At 44.8% G+C, this 17,815-nt stretch overlaps 1 protein-coding gene and 1 long non-coding RNA gene across 3 annotated transcripts in view; one reads left to right on the forward strand and one right to left on the reverse strand.

Annotated features, from left to right (window-relative positions):
* Window positions 1-17,815, reverse strand: part of LOC140218935 (uncharacterized) — a 451,043-nt gene that overhangs the window by 213,351 nt on the left and 219,877 nt on the right. For both annotated transcript variants that reach the window (XR_011895092.1, XR_011895093.1), the window contains one exon: window positions 4,730-4,853. This is a non-coding gene — a long non-coding RNA (uncharacterized lncRNA). The remainder of the gene's footprint in view (window positions 1-4,729; window positions 4,854-17,815) is intronic.
* LOC126521247 (suppressor of lurcher protein 1-like) overlaps window positions 1-17,815 on the forward strand; it is a 170,764-nt gene that overhangs the window by 142,840 nt on the left and 10,109 nt on the right. Inside the window, exons 10-12 of the mRNA XM_050169893.2 lie at window positions 11,664-11,860; window positions 15,430-15,468; window positions 16,343-16,511. Of these exons, the coding sequence (XP_050025850.1) occupies window positions 11,664-11,860; window positions 15,430-15,468; window positions 16,343-16,511 (405 nt within the window). The remainder of the gene's footprint in view (window positions 1-11,663; window positions 11,861-15,429; window positions 15,469-16,342; window positions 16,512-17,815) is intronic.

The raw sequence follows: 17,815 nt of genomic DNA on the forward strand, positions 1-17,815 counted from the left end.
AGATTACTTTTTTCTGCGGCAGACTCTATAATGCTTCCACGGGAATCATTATATTCACTGCCCCAGATGACGTTATGTGCGTTGAAGTCCCCACAAACCAGCACATGTGAGTTTGCGATACCAAACACATTCACCAAGCTGTCTACTGATATTTTGCTAGAACATTGTAGATAAATACTGATCACTGTGACGCTTGTATTTCTAAAAGATATCTTGCATGCTACGAACTCCGGTATGTTTGAATCGCTCGACTGTATTAAATAGGACGGCAGGTCTTTTCTCACGCATAACATCACTCTACTACTACCAGCAATGCGCGATGATTTATATATAACATAGTTCGAAAGACGAAAGTCATCTCGTACGCCTGCTTCCTGTATGCATAAAACAGGAAAGTTATGTTGAGCTAGTAGTTTGCGAAAATCAGCTGACTTATTTCGAAGGCTATTAGCATTCCACTGAAATATAAAAACATTGTTATAACGATTATTCATTGTAAGCCTGCAGTGGAGCTGTTGGTGATTGTGGAAGCACCAACGATTCCATAGAAAGCAGTGCTTTTACCTCTGGAAGGTTGTTTGCGTGTGGAATGGCACTGAGAATTGCACGCAGAGCTGTGAATAGCACGGGCAGGATCATCTGTGCCACGGGTAAAGACGCGTAATCAGCAAACGACGCTGAAGCTCCATGTGTGCTCGAAGCAGGTCGCTGAAGAGCTGACTGAGATGGTCGCTGGGATGACAGATGTGGTTGAGGCGAATGTTGAGGTAGTCGCTCAGATGTTAGGTGAGGCTGCTGTGTCAATGGCACAGGGCGTTGTTTAGAAGGTCGGCTAAGTTCACTCGAAGCCTGGGCAAGATGAGTAGTGTTCTCTGGAGGTGGATCGTGTCGCTCGCTGTCAGAATGTTGTCGACCTGAGTGCTTTAGAGCTGCAGAATAGTTCATATTGACCACTTGCTCTTTCTCTTTGTTGGCAGTTGTAGGCGCGCATCTTACAGCATCAAGGTTGGGTGGGGGCGCATTTCGAGGAGGCAGCCTTCCGTATTTCAACTCATGTCTGCGCAACCTTGAGGCAGCTCTGCTCTGAGGGCACCCGGAGAAGGAAGCTGTATGGTTTCCGCCACAGTTGGCACACTTTGGCTGACACACAGACTTGCACTCTGAATGGTCGTGGTCTTCTGAGCATATCTTGCAGCGACGTGGACTGCGGCAGTTCTTCGATAGATGTCCAAATCTCTGGCAGTTGTAGCATCTCAGAGCAGGGCCGTGATATTCTTCTACGGGATGACTCGTGAAACCTAGATGCACTCGTTGCGGCATTGGTTTATCTTCTCTGAAATGGAGAATGACAGATCTCAGAGGGCGTGATTCTACCGCTCCATCTTCTTGGCGATTGTAGCGTGCCTGACGACGGGCAGATGTCACGCCAAAGTCCTTCAGGAAGTCAACCAGTTGTTCTTCTGTATACTCAACTGGCACATGGCGTATCTTGCCGACATTCTTGGTATAAGATGCCGGAATGAATGGCTTGACTCCCAAACCAGCCACTTCGCTCATCGACAGAAGATGTCTTGCAGATGAGACTGAAGTAACGTTGACAGCAAAACTTCCATCTCTGTTCACGCGGAATGACTGTACTTTTTCCTTTGCCGCGGAGACAATTTCCGACGCAGCGCGGTTCGGATTCACTTGCCAGAAGTTGCGCCCTTCCTGTGAGGGTCGAAAAACAACTGGAATTCCCTCAGGCCGCTTCTTTTTATACGATACCAAGGAGAACGGCGTGTCATCGCAGTCTATGTCTTCATCTTCACTTAGCTCATAGGTAGATGTCTTGTCGTCGTCAACCCGTGGTTTCTTGGCCTCACTTTCGCTTGTCTCAGCCATATTCACTGAAGGTGTGCTGGAAGGTAGGGCAGCGTTGAAAACTAGCGTCGCCGGCTTGATGACATTAGGCGCGTGGTGTGGCCCTTCCGAGTGCGGCGCCGATTCTGCGGCACTCATGCGCCTAGGAATGCGCTGTCGGACATATGGCTCGTGCCGGTGTTCTTTGCCGCCCACCGCCGTGGCAGGCGTAGATGGGCTGCGGAGCGCAGCAAAACCACGCGATACTGTGCGCGATCTCCAGCACACAGGTATCCCACGGGATGTTCGTTCTCTCTGGACAACAGCGAAGTCTCAACACAGCACTAATTCTTGAAGAAAACAGAAAACAATATCTCACCGAAGAAGCAGCGGCCGCTCGGAGGGACTTCTTCTTCTTCTTATTTGTTATGAAATAAGTCGTGAGCAAGAAGAAAAAAAGTAATAAGTGATATGGTTTCTTTTATGACATGTAGCTTCTAGTTGCTTACGTTCGCGGACTACATGCATATGCGCAGTAAAAAAAAAAAAAAAATGTGTGCTTTGGCTCCGTAACTTTCGCTGCGCCGTCATGGAAAGTTGGGTCTAGGTATGCGGAACATTGCGCCATGTCCTCGGGTCGCCCGCTTTTTAAAGAATGACAAGGTACTGTTTCAGGTGAGTTACTAATGGGAATCCATGAAGGGCTTCACAAAAATACAGGTTCCAAATAACGTAGACACAGGGCTCTGGGCGCATGTCTTATATAATAATATATCAATCTGATATATTATTACAGCGAAGCGATATATGGCTAGCCGATTCGTCCGTCCGTCTGTCGCCTGTAGGCTGAAAACTCCTCAGGCGCAACCCAATTCGCATGCGCGAAAAAGAGAGCGAGAGAGGAGCGCGATTGGCTGCGCCAATAGTGACGTCGTTGCTCTCCGTCGCAGCCGAGCGCATGCGCAGCAATTTCTCTAAATGGGTAGGCCACGCGTCATACGTACTCTTGAGGAGCAGGCAGCTTTCGATTAGCAACGCCACGATCATAACCGAGAACGAGCTCGTCTACGCCGTGCCGATGCTGCAGCCCGGGCACAAGAATAGGCTCGTGCAGCCGAGCGCAAGCAGCAACTGTGTACGGAGGATCCGCCAGCCTACCAAGCCATCATTTAATGAACGGTCGGGATCAACCCAGTGATAATAAACACCGGGGCCTCACGTTTCAGTTTGGCTGGTTAGCCATCTGTACAGAGTGCTTGGGTGGCGATCTTTATTTTTTGTCTATTGAGTTATTGATTTACGAAATTATTTTTAAGTATACCTTGCAGGCCAAATTAAATACATTGGGTAATACGGTCGACTGGATAAAAAGAAAGAAAGTGAAGGAAGGTGATAATCATTGTTATGTTCCCACTTTATAAGTTGGATACCCAAGCACTTTCAGAAAAGTGTCGTCCCGCTGTTCTTTGCAGATGTAGCTCGACGCCGACACAACGGAGCAATACTTTCTATGAGACATTGACCGACGTGGGATATTAAACATGGTAGCGCTTCTGGCTTGACATATGGATACATTAATTTATTGGCTTCGACTGGAAGTGGCATACACAAATAGCCTTCAGTATAGAAGGCGCCGCTCCATTTTTATTGAGTGCTGCGTTCACTATGAAACCGAAATTGTTTACTACGTCAATCAATCAATAAATCGGTCGGTCGGTCGGTCGGTCGGTCGGTCTGTCTGTCTGTCTGTCTGTCTGTCTGTCTGTCTGTCTGTCTGTCTGTCTGTCTGTCTGTCTGTCTGTCGGTCTGTCGGTCTGTCGGTCTGTCGGTCGGTCGGTCGGTCGGTCGGTCGGTCGGTCGGTCGGTCGGTCGGTCGGTCGGTCGGTCGGTCGGTCGGTCGGTCGGTCGGTCGGTCGGTCGGTCGGTCAAAATGTATTTATCTCAAGAAGAGAAAGTTGTAACAAGAGAAAGCTACAAAAACTGCATCTTTAGAAAGACCGGCCCCCTATGGAATGTCCGAAATACATCGCAGAAAGATAAAGATTAGCGGGCAAAATCGGATGCCTGGAGGGCCGTTTGGAGAGGAAGGACTATAGAACACCCTTTGCCATACCACAATGCTTGGGCCATGGTCACACGAGCCACTTGCCGCAGAAGGCGAACACTTTCTTAAAGGAATTTTAGTGCACACAAGCTTAGATCACCACTTGTAAGAAGTGAGGTGTATCGGATTTATGGTATAGCCGCACTTGTATTCCACAGTGTGCACTCATCTTGAACGGAACATTCTGTTGAACCTTGCCATTCATGTAAATATATGGACTTTTGGACCAATGTCTAAATGCCCGACAGTGTATTCTGCAAATATGTAGCGTCATGGAAAGGATTTAGGTGTTGATTGAAATCTGCGTCGGAGAATCCTTACCTGTGTTAGTGTTATATTCATATCAATTGCTGAATTTATTAATCTTTTTCTTTTACTGCGTAATACTGAGAAACGGAGTAGCCTAGGTATTTTCCACTTAAATCTCTCCACAGAAGCCTATTAATAACAGAATAGAACTGAACATGTAGAAATTATCAGATGACACTCGTCATCAAGGAAGTGTCAAGGAAGAAAATGCACAAATGAGAATACAAAATAAACCAGCAAGCGTCGACGAAAATAGGGAACTTCAGATAATCACAAAACGAACGCTAGTTTCTAACAAGGAAAGAATGCCATACTAATGAAGTATAGCAACGCGGTAACGAGTACAGCAGCAAATAGCTCACAATGGCAGGTGCCATAAAAGAAGTAAGTGCATGGTATGAAAATGTTATCTCTGAAATTGTTTTACCCAGTGAAGTGCCTGCTTAGCAAATTACAAAATATTTGTATTGTTACCTTTACCAACGATGTTTCCAGGAAGTTCCACATGCGGATGACAAGCTGGTGCGCCTATGAATTGAAAGTGGCCGAGCTGCCGTGGGTGGACGTGAGGCTGGCATGATGATGTACGCAACGTCATCTGGAAGAGAGGAATTTAAGACATCAGGTTGCAGGATCGAGGCGCAAAGATTATACTAGTTTCAATTCTTTAGTACACAGTCTAAACTACTCCAATGAATCATTTGATCTTTAATGACACTATGCATGAGCCATTTAGAACTGCCTTCTTTTATGATTTCTTTTTCATTTATCCTTGCTCATTGCGTTGCTTCGGCCTCTGATGTATAATACCATCTTTATCTAGAATTCCCTTATTTTCTTCTACCTTTTTGTCTATTTCACTACTACATCATTGTTGGAAACATTATTACACTGCCATGGACGGCTAAAGTATTAGCCGTCTGGCATTCTGCTCCCTGTAGTGTCTGTTTTATGAAAGATAACGAAAACGCGCGTATTTCCTTTCGAGGTGCGCTTTCTGACGCACTATGCGTGTGGTCGATGTACGCGGATGTGCGTACGTCAGTGCATGTGCGCGACGGCACCAAGATAGTCGCATCAGTAAAAAGAGAACAGCAGCGCAGCATGTATTCCAGAAAATGGCGGATATATTCGCTCAAAAACATATACAACGCATGACGAGGCTCCGAATGCATGTGTAACCAAAACGAAACGAAAACGCTGCTTTGAAATCTCAATGAGGCCGACTGCAAGAAGAAGAGACAATGGCGCCTGAGGCAAATAAAGAAACCGAAAAAGCTTCGCCGGCATTTTTTTTTAAAGCAAGAGCAAATAGAACGAATACCAAGATGTGAAATAAAGAAGCCCGAGCAACCTGCGCGACAGTAGAGGTGTTCTTGTAGGTCACAAGAACAAGAAGTTGGTAAAAGAGCACCAGAAAGGTTGAGGATTGCACGGAAAACGAAACCCATTTATCACGTTCACCCAAAGATCTCTGCCACTGATGCTCTCTGCGAGGCCGGTGTAGCGGAGGTTCGGCTTCACGGCGACAGGCCTGTTCTCTCGTCCTCCCTCTCACCGCTGCTTTTCTGACATACTTCGCAGTGCACGACACCGTTCTTCAGCCCATACCCTGACCTTCCGTGGTGGTTTTTAACTCCCGTGTTCTTTTGTCTTTTCGTGGCTCCGAAACGCTGCGAATGGCGCTGGGCGAACCGGCGACGTGTCTCGCCGAAGCACGTTTTCTTCTTGCTCTCGTTGCCCCTTATCATTTTATTGCACCCCGAGGCTGAGCGAGGGTGCCGTGGGCGGTGGTAGACAAGACGTGCCGGGAGCCAATACGGCCTTCGACGCGCGAGCCGGAGTCGCTCGCCGAGACGGGCCGGCAAACGAACGAGCGCGCGGTCCGGTCCGGCCGCCGGCGATACGCACGAAAACGCGAAAATGCCTGTGACGCCGCAGGAAGTGGACCATATTTTGTATCGGCGGGCCCTGAGAGAGCAATAGCGAAAAGAAAGGAAGAGGGAATACAAAAAAAGGAAATGGGGGGGGGGGGGGGGGTGAGGATGCTGGAAGAGCGAGCTTTGCTGCCCTTTCCTCTCTGCACAAGGCTCTCCCCCATCTTTTACCGCTCTTTTTTTTTTTTTTCTTCACATCTCCTTTCTCCACCCGTGAATGGTGGGGCTCTTCCGACACGTCGTGTTGACGTGTTGCTCACTCTTTCCCTAGAATCTCAGAGTGTCGTCTCTTTCAGAAAGCGCCGCGGGTGGCGTGCTTGTTGTTTTCGGTTCGGAGCGAGGGCGTGACAAGCAAGAAATAACAGAAACTGGCTTGCAGCCCGGCGTTGCTCCTTCTTTTATTTTTTTCTAGAAGGAAAATGGAAGGAAAAATAAGAGGCGAGGAGGGTAAAGAAGAAAGCTATATACTGGCAGACCCCGTCCATGGCTCCGTGAAAAAATAACCACCACGGTGGCTTTTATATTACACGTCGCGGGCATCATTTCTCGCTATATATTATTCGTCTCTTTGTTGAGGCGCAGCCAGCCACTTTGTCTTGGAAAGAGTGAAACAAGAGCGGTAGTCGAGGAGGAGAGTGATACAGAAGGAGAGAACGCACATCCTTTTGGTGTTCGTGCGTCGGGCCTTAACCGAAGCTGCCATCTCTTGTATCGAGTTATTTTCGTTTTCAGCTTGTTCATCTCTCATTTACCCTTTGTCGCAGTCCTGGGTTCTGCAGCCACTGTTGTTATCAGTCATTCGTTTTCTCTGGCGTCCTATACGTGCTATTCATGATGATCATTCTTTTTTATTTTGGATTTGTTAAGTCTGTTCTGGTTCACTGTTTTATTGTTATTTCTTGGGACGTTTCCTTTCCGTGTCCTTGTGCCTCGACCGTATTTTCCCATGGAACGCTCTTCGACTATATATATATATATATATATATATATCAACCGGCAAGGTTTTAATGCGGAAGTTCTTGTTGGACCGCGTAGTTTTCATACTGGGTCCCTTGTGCGCGGCATGTCCCTCATCTCCATGTTATGAACATATCTCACGCGGCGATGAATGTTGATCCGAGGCTGCTCATTTTTATCATAGTTTTTCTGTATTCATGCTTGTTTAACCACATTTATCATCTCCCGTAGTGCCCTCTGCCGGCATCTGGACATAGTGACGTCGAAGGATTCAGTGATAGATGCGAGACATAGACTACAAGTTCGACCAGCGGATTACTGCGAGTATTGAGATGGGCGCGAATTCTGCTAACTTCCGCGTTTGACTATTGAGACATTTCCTCGATTATACGATAACATACGCGACCTAAATTAAGCAGCTTACTTGGTCTGTGCGTTTCAACCCTCCTGAATGAAGACACGGTCGTCTAGGAAAAACTTTGTTAATGAGGGTCCAAGGGCTGTGCTCTGACAGGCGTTTTTTTCATTTATGTTTTGATCATAACCCCCCGTCTTTGCATGACAGCCAACTTTGTCGTAGTTCTGTTGACTGGTTTGCATCGATAAACGAATGCTTGAACAGCATTGTGAATCGCTGGTGCTTAACTTTAGTATCAGAGAGTGTTCCTCATTGGCTGCCGCCGAGTAGCCGCCATCATAATATTTAGCCGTCATCATTATCCTTTATTTATAAATTTTAATAGGTGTGGTCATCGCAAAAACGGAACACAAAAATTAAAGTCGCTATAAAATGCACCGACCAAATTTTGCAAAAAGATAAAGCTTTTATGAATGGGGGCACTAAAAATAAAAACATCTGATGGCGTGGTAAAGTCTGCTACCTGTCATGTCTGGAAGGCACTGAAGCGTCGTGCAATTACCAAGCGTCGCTGTATAATACGAACTTAAGGAAACAGGGTCATGCATCGCATAGCGCTATCATGCAGGCAGGTATACTACGTACATCGGCCTTACCGGACGTTGTGTAAACCATCGCGTCAGGGAACAAGATATTATTCGGACTAATACGTCCCTTCATGTAACTACTGACTGTAACACACGTGGGTGTGAAGCAATTGTTTCACGAGCCGGACTTCTTTAGGTATAAGCAAGAATGCACGAGGCTCGTGACAGAAGTCGGTCCCATTCCTCACAGTATAACGTTAGCATTAGCCAACTCTCCGTCGTATACTCGAGGAAGGTTACGCGCTCTTTCTGGGCATTAACTGCACGCATGTCTAAACGCGCGCTCTGTTGCTGTATGTTGTTAGATACGGGCCATTAACTAGCATCTGCCAAGTTCTCCGAACGCAACCACTCGCCGTCGCAGTGTAAATGTGGTGCGCAGGTGGCGTCGACCGTGCTATCGGACCCGCCAGACAAGTTGGCTATACCACCGTGCGTGAAGCTATATGCCTCCCCACTGTGTGATACTTCCCGAAAGTGCAACTGGAGGCTGGCACGGTTCGACGTAGTTGACCCTGGTACCGAGAAGAGCTGCTTTGCAGCACTGGCAGGTCATTCAAGCACGACCAGTCCCCTCCTGCAGACCAGGAGCAAACGCCGAATGGAGGCAGCCATCGGAGAATAGAGCCCGCGGAGTGTCCCCATTGGCCGAACATGACGCCACCTGCACGGGCCCTACGATTTCTTCAAAATGGGGACACCTGCATGGGCTCGATGATTGGCTGAAAATGACGTGACGCCGTCGGACTGAAGGCGTTATAAGCCCGAGAACCATCGCTAAGAGAGGGATCTTCTTGCTACAGTCCAAAGCGCACAATTTGTTGCCGGCCGCCGACGACTTTTTACTGTTATTTTGTTTTGGCCTAGAAGATTGGCATATTTACGGACTCCCGCGCAGCCATTAGCAGATTACAACGCAGTGACATTGATCGTCCAGTTGTGCGCAGCATTACTGACTCTGCAAATAAAATTTCATCACGTGGGTATTTTTCGTTGCTCAATGGATACCTTCACACGTAGAATCGCCGGAAATGAAGAGGCTGATCGGCCGGCTTGAACTTGCGCTCATAACAACTCTGTCTGTCCTGAAATCATGTGCAAGCTTGATGACGCTCGTCTGCTGATTCGTCACCACCTACTCAAGCAGCATCCAGAGCAGCGCGTCGCAAATGGAACTACTCAAGCTAAGGTCTGGCTGTATGAACGTGTGCGAACGCTTATACAGACAAGGACGAGTGGCCAGTCCAACCTGTACGGCCTGCTGTTGCTGCGAGACACTTCAGCACGTCATACTACAGTGTCCAACTTTCAGTGCGCAGCGCACGTCGCCAGTGAGGGCCCATCATCTATCTCCCTGGCGTTGGTGTGCGACACTCGACGAATGTTTGCACCCGAGTGGCTGTGCGTCTCGACGCGATCTGGCTCATCACGCTGTACTTACGTTTCTAGAATTGACTAACTTATGCTCACGTTTCTAGATCACACACCATTATTCTATTTACCATTCTGTAGTTGCGTGACCTGGAGTGACCGATCCTACTGTGTGTGACATGTAGTGTGTGTTTTACTTTATTCTTTGACATTTTTTTATTATATGGCATTTAGGAGATGTTGTCGCCTTTGATTGGCGCCCGGCTACTCCTTTTCACATAGTAATTTAAAGAAAAGAATAAATCACAATTAATATAGTGAAATCATAACACAAACTCTAGTAACATAAGTACACTAATGTCACACTATAACTGAAAGACAACTACAAATCATAAAAACACAAAGACTAGTCACATAGGTACACTACTGCCACACTAAAACTGAAAGACAACTAAGGTGCACACCAACACAACAAAGTCCAGTTACATATGTGCACTAAAGTAAATACAAAGTCCGGTCACTTAACTAGACTAAAGTCAGGGCACATAAAAGAATAATGGATTAAATTTTTATGAAGGTACAAAAAACCAGCCATTGGATTGGCCAAAGTCAGGTAAAAGAAAAACATAGAATTCGCTGTCACATTTAAACACTCTACTCAATACTTTGCGAAAATATTGCTCGCTTCTAGAAATCTTTGAAGGGCCAGTAACGCTCGTCTTTGCAATGAGCTTGCTGGCCAAAGACCGAAGACATTCCTGGGGCTGAAGGGCCTGGGATCTAATGCCACCAAATCAAGTGCTAAGCGTTGTCTGCGAATGTCGTGTCGCGGACATTCTAGCAGAAGATGCTGTACATCATCAGCGTGGCCACAAGTGGATTCCGCACTATCAGCTTTTTAAATTTTATGTAGAAAGCGTTTTTTGTACGCGGTACCCTGACGCAGACGGTGAATCAGCGTTTCAAAGGCTCTGGTTATATTTAATGTGGACGGGATTCTAAATTCAAGTGATGGGTGAATGTGAAATAAATATGAAGATTGCGAGTTCTGATCAAACCATGTCCCTTTGCAACCACGGGCTGATATCTGTCTTAGTATGCAGCGCAATTCGCCTTGTGTTACAGGGAGACCGTGTGTGGCTTTAACATGCCATTGTCCAGCGCCCTTATCTGCTGCAACATTCCCAGGGATATTGTAGTGACCAGCTATCCATTGGAATATTACGTTCCTCCCCTGCTTCCTATCTTCCATTTCTATTTTTCTTTTCCCTCCTTTCTGAGGAGTAGGCAAGCGTTGTGCCCCTTCCAGTTGCAGCTGCCAGCTTGCTCCTCGCTTTCCCTTTCCTGTCGAATATATATGTGTCATCAAAACGTATAATATTAATTATTTTGGATATATTTCTGTACGTAATGTAAATAAAGCCTCATTTCTCTAAATCCTCCTCAACGTCGGCCAACTCGCGCACACAACGGCAAGTTCAAATAATGTGTATGTATGTACACATGTGTTGTGTGCCAAATAGGTGTGGACATACTTCGCTAGACGTCAGTTAAAGTAGATTACGTGTGACGCGGGTATTGGTGCCTGCCGGGCTGGTTTGTGAAATACATATATATACTTTCTCACTTTCCCCCTCCATCATAGAGGAGGGGGAGGAGGAGAATATATATATATATATATATATATATATATATATATATATATATATATATATATATATATATATATATATATATATATATATATATCGTTTTTGACAATACCTACGCCCCACCACGCTGCGGCTTATTCTCCTCCTCCCCCTCCTCTATGATGGAGGGGGAAAGTGAGCTACGCTTGCATAAAAACGCTGCTAAAGCAAGCAGGTGCTGTGGTGACGAAGACAAACCCCCCCTGCAGAAACGTTGCCTTAAAGCGACGTTAGTTTTCCGACTACTCATCATCATATTTATAACATGACGTTCATGCTAAATAGTCCGCCCCATCCCGCGCCCCTGCGTATGTTTATACGTTATCTTACTATTATAATGCGTAATATCACTTGTGTTGAATCAATAGCTTCGACCTCCACGTGGTTGCCCGCTCCGGCTGCCTGACTTCACTTCTCGTTGGCGCATTCCTGCTAACCTCGGCGCAGGTGCGAGGCAGCGGACGCCGTGGCTGTGTTCGTCTCGATTAACGGCCAACGCGACAAGGTGGACAGTTTTTGTGGCAGTGACATGCCCAACCAGGTGATGTCGACGGGCCGGAACCTGACGCTCGAGTTCCGGTCGTTGCAGAGCACAGGAAACTCAACGGCCAGAGGGTTCCGGGCGGCGTACCATTTCGTGACAGGTACGTATACGCTCGGCGCTCCCACACGCTACAGAGCGACAGAGTAGAAGCGTCGTAACCTACAGAGGATACTCTGTTTTGTCAGGGTCTAGAAAAAGAAACATATTTGAGCAGTTTATGTTGCAACCTGGACAACGTAAGGCTACAGAATTGCCATTCGTGCGTGAGTGGTATAAGACAGAACAAGAAAAGCGCGCCAAGCACTTCTTTCAGGAATCGCGTGGCTCATATTTGATCAGCGTTAATAACATTTCATTCCCATCAACCGAGGCTGATCGAAGGCATGAGACTAGATGCCAGAAATGCTCTGCGTTTACGGATAATAATTTTCCGGGTCCTTTACCACACTTACTAATTAGAGAGGTTCCTGGGTTCTAGCGTGTCAAAATCGCGATATGAGTATGACCAGCGCCGTAGTTGGAGACTCCGAATTAATTTTCCCCTCTTGGGGTTTTTGAGCAAGCACCTGTGCCTATAGGTACTCGAAATACTTTGCATTTCGCTTTCTAGAAATGCGGCAGGGATCGAACCTGCGACCACGAGCTCAGCGGCGCGACGCCATAGCTACTGCGCTAATGCGGCGGGCCTTGCTTGATGCCCTTTGAGATGTCACTGTTTTACGCAGCGCATAGGAAAACAAATTTAGGTGTTCACTTTGACAAACGCGTTCCTCTATATTTTCGACACGTTAACTCAGAGCGATGGGACGAAAAATGTTAGGCGTAACCTTAAGCAACAGGAAGAGAGCGGTGTGGGTCTAAAAGCAAACGGGGATGGCCGATAGTCTAGTGGACATTAAGAGAAGAAAATGAAGCTGGGCAGGCCATGTAATGCGAAGGGCACATACCCAGTGTACCATAAGAGTTACAGAATGGGTGCCAAGGGAAGCGAAGCGCAATCGAGGACGGAAGAGAATTAGGTGTCGTGAAAAAATGAGGAAATTTACTGGCATAACTTGGGGTCAGCTAGCGCAAGACACGCGTAATTGGAGGTCGCAGGCCTTCGTCCTGCCGAGGAGATAAACTCGGCTGCTGCTGATGATGATGGTAATTATTTTAAGACATAAGACATACTCTTCTAGCCGTGTACAGCTGGTGCTTACACTGGCTAACCTCCCTGTCTTTCCTCCGCTTTTGTCTTTCTCTCTTATTTATTGCGTGCACATTGCATCTAAACCTACATATGCCTAAAATATGCACCAATATTCTAAGTCGAATGACGATGTTGAACAGTATGCATAAACTTCATATAAGGTATCGCGAAAAGTTATGTGCCCGATAAACCGGTTCATTTTAGTGTAGAATAAATATCAATTTCTTTTTTCAAAGATTGAACTTTTTTTATCACATGGAGTAAATAGCGCAATTCGAAAATTTCAGTTTAACTACATAAGGAGGTGGACATTACCTAATGAAATTACGTTACAAATTGCAAAGTATAGGCAGAGAATAAAAAGAATCAGGGATTAACTTTCTAATTATTCACTTCGGTTCCCATATTTGTATTGCATAATTGAATCTGAGCACTAGTGAAGTCATGGATACTTTGCGAATATCTTAAGACTAGCGCCAATTTCGTGGTACCCGTCCCCAAAATCTTCTAAGAGATGCATTTGTGCTACGGTTAGGATTTTTCCGAACTGTTTGACGCACGCTTTTGGAAACCAGTTAGCTGGAGGGCTAAGTTAAACATTCGCAGTCTTCAAGTATCTTGAAACTTTTTCTATGATTCTACTAAGCAAACATTACTTCGCTTTGCTGCTGAGCTTCAATTTTGTGATTGTGGCATTATGATTACTATTGCACCCTAAAGTAAACAAAATAAAATTAGTAATTGATACGTTTATTTACCTACCTGGACATTCCCATCGCTCGTGCAGATAATTTCCGCGCCTTCCATAAATGTACCTGACAAGGCAGAATAACGTTAGCGATCCCTGGTGATATATATATATATATCTATATATATATATATATATATATAGAGAGAGAGAGAGAGAGAGAGAGAGAGAGAGAGATAAATTTCTTTATTAAAACGCATGTAAAATCCAGAAATGCTTTCACTAGATGGGCAACCACTCCACCCACTTTGATTAACTCTGTCGCATTTCAGAAAAAATATATGTACATTCTACTGAATGTTAAAAGTAGAATACTGATTTAGGGTTTCAGACTTAGGGCGCAAAAGAATGCAGTAAATTGATAAAGTAACGAAATAATTCAGAATTCATAACAATGCACCAACAACATATTACAGTTCTCTCAGCTGTATCTGTTGGAGCATCTAAAAAACACAAACGCGATATATCAATGTTATATATATGCACAACTTGCGCAAGATTGATACAATGCTTACTAGGTTTTTGCAAAAGTACCACTCCCAAACTGGTAGTATATTTGTTAGCGGTGTAGAATACATCCATTTTGTCCACCTTAGCTGTTTCGAAAGGGGAAGTTTATAGAATTGTGATAATATTGCATTGCTGACTTGGAGAGCAGATTAGCGCCAGCGAACAAGGACAGAAGGAAGACGAGACTACAACGTGCTAAATATGCTTTCCAAGTAAGTTTGCCCACGCGCCCGACAAATGGCAATGCTGTATTGCTGAGTTGGAGTTGTGAAATTTATGGTTCAGTTTTTGTTTTAACTTTCTGATTATCAATCATTCTTGTAAAAAGATTCATGGCACAAATCAGAAATCTGCTCCTTTCAGTCGGTAGATCTTTATTATTTCTCCTAAATGCGACAAACCTCACCGAATTCGGTGCGATGGAAGCCATGAATATTATTTCTCTGTTCTGTGTATTGATATCGCAGCTCCCGAGTTCAAGCTTCCTTTGAAGTATTACTTTTTATGAGCATACGTATGGATAATCCTCGAAAAATCTAATAGTAATCACTACATTTTCTGTCGTGCAATTTTCTTGTCCCTTCTCACGTTGCACCAGACTGTTTAGAATAGCAAAGTGGCCGAGTTGTTAACACTTCGTAATTCAGTCCATGAGTCGATTGTCATGATTGCTTCCTGCTTTTCACAGCTTCATTAATTTTGAGAGCATGAATAGCGCGACTAGACCATGAAAACGTTCAAAATACCTTAAACAGGTAGCACCTGCTACTAGTGATGCGCTTATATTCTTGAGTGATCAATATTTTGCCTTTCTATTTCTTTCGTGAGGAATATAATGATTTTTGTCTGTTTCTTTAAATGTTAGCGCTACTTTTCGAGCGGGTTTAATTGGTGGTTTTCAGTAGCCTCAGTGTTATTTCGCTCTGTCGATCTCTGTGTGGGTGCGCAGGCGCTGCTTGAATACAGCGAAAGATTGCTGTATATGTTTCTACCAAATGCTTAGCAGGATATCAATACGTGTTTTGTGTCACGCGCTAGTGCTCCAAAGTAAGAAAATTGTTATGACAATACAAATGAGCGTCTTGCGGGAAATACTCCGAATCCGGTTACCTGACGTAATTTGCTTTCTGAGCACGTTGCGCTGTAATTGAATGGCCTCCCACGAAATGCTCACGTTGCAGATCTCCCGCGCCATTTTCTTACCATTCCTGTTTTTCAGACTTCGGCATACCGTCAGGCAAGCAGGACACGTCCTTTGGTGAGCAAGCGTTATTTCGCATGTTTAAGTAATTTGCATTTGGTGGCTCAGCTAAGAGGTTTGCATGCGCAAAATATGAATTATGCAAGGAGAGCTTTTAAATGGGGAGGAAAGGGCGCGCTTTTCAACGCGTTCATTCATTTGCTTCAACCGTCTCCGTTAGCGCGTTTAATCGTGCCTGTAGTGTCTGTAGTTTCACTCTTCTTGTTGAATATCTTAAGCGGTGATGAGCTAATCGGTAAATGCTGCCAGAAGAACAAAGAAGAGTTTCAAGATGGCTGCATTAGTAACATTTTACACAATTCATTTATTAACCCATGTGTATTGTGGTTGTGAGACAGTGCGCCCAGAATCCAGCACGGAATGAACACCGCGTTCTACTATATTTTCTTCCTACATACTATATTCTGCTTCTACTCTGCATTCTACTACACTTTGTGTGCAGTAATCCTGCAGCACACAACAGAAGAGTCTGCCTAAAACCTTCTAAAGTGATCAAGTAACTCCTAGATACCCCGCTCCTGAACCGCAGGTTGTTGGGGCTGTCAAAATGTGTCTATTCATTGAAGTGTTGTAGTTCATTGTCGGTGCATTATAAAGTGAACTTCGCGGAGACTTTTCTACGCTGTAACAAACAGTTTGAAGCAAAACACAATAAGACTGCATATTCAAAACTAATCCGTGCACACAGCCACTGTCTTCGCACTTCTACTGAGATTGTAGTTGTGTCACTTTCGGGTAATAAGAACTCATTGCAGTTCAATTTTGCCTACAGTTTCAGGGACAAGCAAAAGACAAAAAAAAGAAAGAAAAGGAAAAGAAATGAGAGAACAAGTATTGAGCTGCGTGCCTTGTCTACCACTTGTGTTCGCAGCATGTGGCTTCGCCTACAATAGCAGTGACTCGACGAACGGCAGCTTCGCGTCTCCCAACTGGCCCGGCATGTACCCCAGGGACACGGAGTGTCATTACTTCTTCTACGGGGTACCGGGCGAGAAGGTGTTCATAGAATTCGCCTACTTTGACATCGAAGGCCTGCCACCGTGAGTGCTTTACGACCCCCGGGTCTTGATTTGTTCCTCGATGAAGAAAAAAAAGAATAAGAAAGGGCAGTTCCTGCTTTTCTGAAAGCTGCGCCATTCCTTCCGGTTGCCTCTCTGTCAAAACTTGTTCGCGTTTCTATTTCGTGCTATATATATATATATATATATATATATATATATATATATATATATATATATATATATATATATATATATATATATATATATATATATATATATATATATATATATATATAGTCACGTCTTGCAGGTCTTTCCTAGCTATTTTCTCTATTTGTTCTGACATAAAGCATTGGCTCTCAGTTCGGGTGTGGCCCACACGTAGTTCCTTTTAACTTGTTCCGTTCGGGCTAATGCTGAAGGTAATATTAAAGACAGCTCACTGGCGAAAGGGAGTTACCTTCGAACAAACAATACGCAATGACAGATTGCCCTTGGTGTAGGTACTAACCAAACCAAAACGTGTGCTCAATAATATACTTGCTGTCGCGGAAGCTATCGGGACAGGGAGCTCTGGAGAAAAGGGAACGAAAAGCTGTGTCGCAGTATGCTTTTGGCTTCTATGGTATGGTCGACTGTAGTAAGGTATACATATATAGTACTTCATTGGCTACGACATCAGCGTAAATTGCTTTATACAGACACGCAGACTTATCTGTTATTGCATAGATATCAGCCTATTGCGTCCTATCAGCAAACGTTTTTTTTTCTGTAGATAAGATAAAAAGCTTTTAGTTATGTCGACCTTACGGTCAGCTATAAATATTTCATTTAACAGCGGATAGCGTACAGCGTCATTCGAGAATTCAAGAAATAACGCACTTACTTCCAGCTTTCACTTCCATACGCGGAATGTCGAAAATTTTAGATCTGTGACACCTTCCGCGCTCAGGGTGTTTCAGCTAACACTTTAAAGAAGTATTTAAAAAGGTTGCCTTTGGCAGATAGCACAGTTGTAGTCCATGCGCTAGTCTACTCGAAGAGGCGGACATTACTTAAAAAAAATTTTTTTATGCATAATCGACTAATTAACAAAGAATGCACTAATTGAGAATACAACTAATTACTTTATTGCACACATTGCAATTTACAAGTTCTAGTGGGTGAGACTGCGAGGCATATCCACTTGAAAAGAATTGTGTGGATGACACCATTTACGAGATATGCACCGTCAAACTTACTGTAAAGAATGCACTGTCGTTCCACTTGCTTAACAAAACGTAGTTTTATGCAGTGAACCGCCCTGACTGCGTATTGGCTTTGGTGTTGAGCTGCTAAGCACG

This window comes from Dermacentor andersoni, chromosome 6 (assembly GCF_023375885.2).
Source record: "Dermacentor andersoni chromosome 6, qqDerAnde1_hic_scaffold, whole genome shotgun sequence".
Lineage (NCBI taxonomy): Eukaryota > Metazoa > Arthropoda > Arachnida > Ixodida > Ixodidae > Dermacentor > Dermacentor andersoni.